Source organism: Penaeus monodon, chromosome 23, assembly GCF_015228065.2.
Source record: "Penaeus monodon isolate SGIC_2016 chromosome 23, NSTDA_Pmon_1, whole genome shotgun sequence".
NCBI classification, from domain to species: Eukaryota; Metazoa; Arthropoda; class Malacostraca; order Decapoda; family Penaeidae; genus Penaeus; species Penaeus monodon.
The window spans coordinates 27,514,812-27,516,055 of NC_051408.1; the positions used below are offsets into that span (position 1 = coordinate 27,514,812).

At 45.0% G+C, this 1,244-nt stretch overlaps 1 protein-coding gene across 1 annotated transcript in view; it reads right to left on the minus strand.

The window, feature by feature from the left end:
• LOC119587912 overlaps nucleotides 1–1,244 on the minus strand; it is a 9,023-nt gene that overhangs the window by 3,614 nt on the left and 4,165 nt on the right. The window contains exons 2-3 of the mRNA XM_037936621.1: nucleotides 466–564; nucleotides 1–162 (exon numbers count right to left, since the gene is read on the minus strand). Coding sequence (XP_037792549.1) covers nucleotides 1–162; nucleotides 466–564 — 261 coding nt within the window. The remainder of the gene's footprint in view (nucleotides 163–465; nucleotides 565–1,244) is intronic.

A 1,244-nucleotide genomic window follows, 5' to 3' on the forward strand; every position in this document is an offset into this window, starting at 1 on the left:
CTCCGTGACGTTGTCGAACCAGAAATCCTCTGTGTTCATGACGGGCCAGTCGTCCATGGCGTCGGTGACCAAGAAGGGCACGTCGTTCTTCAGGTAGTCCTCCGTGACGACCCAAGACGACACGTTCGACAGCCGGTCCATCTTCTCGAGGGATTCGCACACCTTCAAGAGCGAGATTTGCACATGCATTTATCAGTGGCATTGCGGATAATACCTAGTACTATCGAAGGTACAATGGGCGTGTTAGGTCTGCCGGGTTCACGCCAGTTGCTGTCAGCTGCCCTCCCCCCCTCAACTCATCACAATCACCATCCTTGCTACAAATAGATCTACTTCCCCAAAAAAATCAAAATATATACATAATCTTGTTACCTATCCATATAGTTTACTTTCCAAGTAAATCAAAACATATACACGATTTTCAAGAGAGGTCAGACTGCGAACGGAAAGGCCAGGAGCTCCTACATTGCAGTCATCCTCCAGCAGCGACCGGCTCACGTAGTACGGGTTGGATATGAAGCAGTCGGAGTAGTAGACGCGAGTCCAGTCCCAGCGAGGCAGGATCTGAGGCAGAGTGGACGATGAAAACACTGACAAAATAAGGACAGGGCTAATAATGATGACAAAAGTGATGATGATGATCATGGAAACATGGCTATGGTCATTTCCAACAACGGTAATGGATAACATCTTTGGTGACAAGGAAAATTAATAACCCAAGTATCATCAATTTTCAGACATTAACGGTATATAGTACGGCCATGCTGGAAGGAAACATTTTGAATTACAAAGAAACAAAAATACTAATTCATACTACATCGAGGAATCATGGCAATACCCTGTAATACCGAGATTTCGAGTCTCAAATATTGCGAGGAACTTCGAGATTTTAGGCTTGGGATATTGGAAAATTCCTGTACAGACCTAACTATGGAATGGCGTAACGCGCGACAAGACCTTACGTAGCACCAATATCAAGTATTCGGATAGTTCTGCTGAGAAAACCGTTGAAATCCAATACTTGGACAAGGAAGAGAGACGAACCTGATACCATGCAATCCAAAGCAAGGTATTAGGTAAATAAACGCCATAGACTTCCCGTAAGGACTATTTTCTCGCTCCGTTTCCCGCTGTCCACTTCCTCTCCACTCGGCCATCAGTGCATCCGGAAAAGCCATTACCCTCTGGAAATTGATGCACTCACTTCCCTCTCACTCTTCTTGTACATCCTATTAATCTCTTAT